Below are 2,500 nucleotides of genomic sequence, written 5' to 3' on the forward strand. Positions count from 1 at the left end.
AATCAAGTGTAACGTGGGCATGTGCCTCCATATGGCTATGGTGAAGAAGGATTACAGACAATATATTATAATAATAAACATAATTTATTGTTGACACTATATTCGTCATCACCAAAAGACAAAACAGCTTAAGGACAGTTTGCGGAAGACATAACACACAATATAAACATTTTAATGACACAAATCAACAAATCGAAGCCCATAAGTAACGTGATACTATAAACAACACTGAAGAATTATAAGATGAAAATGTTAATGTTACAGATTCCAATTCCGCTGCCACTAATACTGCCGTGCTTCTGCCGTTAAGCGAATTTAACTATATCTGTGTAACACATAAGCAAACGACCGCGCCTTTGTCCACGACCAAACCTCGTCTGAGAGAATTTCGGACTAATAAACGTGGGGGTCGTAGCCACAGCAGACCTGTGATGATGGGGTCTTTTTATTGGTGTGGTCGTCGTGGTGACGACGGGGTTTTCGTTTGGTGTAGTGAGTGGAGGGCTGTGGGTTCACTCCCAGAATCCTCTGCTGCTGCGGTCACAGAACAGGGGCATTTGACCCCCACGGCCGCTGCAGAGCGGACAGTTCCGTCACAAAAAACGGTCGTAAAGTCGCTCCGAATAAGGGCGGCAGTTAAACGGGGGTAAATGTAAATGAGTTGGTGCTTGCAGGGAGGAGAGACTCCTCTCTCAGCGGGCACACTAATGCTGTCTCTTTTGTGTGCGTGTGTGTGTGTGTGTGTGTGTGTGTCTCTGTCTCTATCTCCTCATCTCACCCAGTAAGTCCAGTGGCAGCTCCTCCTCCAGTCTGGGGGATGTGATGTCATCAGGTGAGCTCGTGTTTCCAGTGGGGGTGGGGGGTGGGGGGGGGGGGGGCGGACGAGGGGATGGGGGTGGGGGGGTGGGTCAGAATCGGAGGGCGGGGTCGGGGCGGGGTCACAGGAATCTCCGACGAAAACGGAATCGTAGGCTTTTCGTCAGTGGATGATTTTACAACAACACTGTCCTGCGTAAGGCTAAAGATTGACCAAGCACCAGCTTGTGAGCATGGGACAGTGCGTTTCTAATGTTCTCCTTACATGGATATTTAAAACAAACAAACAAAAAAAAAAAAATCAAAAACGCCGCAACAAAATATACTGAACTCGCTCTGTTTTCCTTTCTTTTCACAGGAAAGCAGAAACAAAAAGTGGTGAGTGTTTTACTTGACTCTAATTTTATTTCCCCTATCACCCACAAGTGGTAAAAGTAGTCGAACAAAAACACATTGTCTCTCTTTTTTTCCTACATTAAAAATGCATTTTAATAAATAGCAAATATGTAATAATAATAATAATAATAATAACAACAACAACAATAATAATAACGTATTTAAATGTAATTGTGTTAGCCTTTGTTAGCTTAATTTTTGCTCATAGCCAGTTACAATAATTATCAGGGGGCAGGGGTTTCACTGACCTTTGGCCTTTGCAGACGGAGCATGTGGCCCCCTATGATGTGGTTCCCTCTATGAGGCCTGTGGTCCTGGTTGGTCCGTCCTTAAAAGGCTACGAGGTAAGCCCCACTTTATCTCATCAGCTCTCTTAAAAGGCTCCAAGTTATATATACAATATAGCTATGTCATTTTTAATATATAAATATATATGTGTGTGTGTGTGTGTGTGTGTGTGTGTGTGTGTGTGTGTGTGTGTGTGTGTATCTATGTATGTGTGTGTGTGTGTGTGTGTGTGTGTGTGTGTATATATATATATATATACACACACACACACACACATATATATATATGCAGTAATATGTAGTATGTGTGTTTTCACAAAAATGTGCATTCATGTTTACTTTGTGAGTCATGTAATGGAAATGTCATTGCTTTGAGAACAAACTGAAGGCTTTTCTGCCAAAAGAGGCTTATTTTTGTCCTGTGTGATTTTAAACTGAGGGATTACCCACACCTTCTCTTGAAATGCGCAGCGTCTAGTGGACAGAAATAGCAATCTCATGACGACAGTAAGAGGACAACGAAAACCTTGACGTCACGTTTTTTTTTTGGCTTTTAACTGTAAAAAAATATATATATATATACTATTTTCATAAAGCCATAAAACTACAGGCAAAAAGCTCTCTCGCTTCTTTTTTCTTTTTGTGAGATCGATTCTACGCATGTACGTGTTTTCAATAAACGGAGAAGACCACACTATCAGCTTCCCCTCTCTCCCATCTCTTCACATGTAGAAAACAAAAACACACTCCTCCACCTCCTCCTCCTCCTCCTCTCTGCCTCCCCGTCGCCATGGCAACAACCTTCCGGGGTCCGGGAGACGTCAGTGATAGAAAGTAGAGCAAGGTTTCAAATTAGAAAGAGAAAAAGAGAGAAAGGGGGGCAGACAGAAAAAGAGAGAGCAAGAGAGAGAGAGGGAGCGAGAGAGAGAGAGAGAGAGAGAGAGAGAGAGAGGGAAAGCGAAAGAAATTGGAGTGCCTCTGGAAGTTCTGGGTTCTGTTTG

The 2,500-nt window shown here is 42.9% G+C and overlaps 1 protein-coding gene across 1 annotated transcript in view; it reads left to right on the forward strand.

Moving 5' to 3' along the window:
* The window catches only part of LOC115817955 (voltage-dependent L-type calcium channel subunit beta-4), a 19,482-nt gene that overhangs the window by 13,238 nt on the left and 3,744 nt on the right, over positions 1-2,500 (forward strand). The window contains 3 exon segments of the mRNA XM_075353592.1: positions 783-862; positions 1,175-1,194; positions 1,476-1,556. Coding sequence (XP_075209707.1) covers positions 783-862; positions 1,175-1,194; positions 1,476-1,556 — 181 coding nt within the window.

This window comes from Chanos chanos, chromosome 8 (assembly GCF_902362185.1).
Source record: "Chanos chanos chromosome 8, fChaCha1.1, whole genome shotgun sequence".
NCBI classification, from domain to species: Eukaryota; Metazoa; Chordata; class Actinopteri; order Gonorynchiformes; family Chanidae; genus Chanos; species Chanos chanos.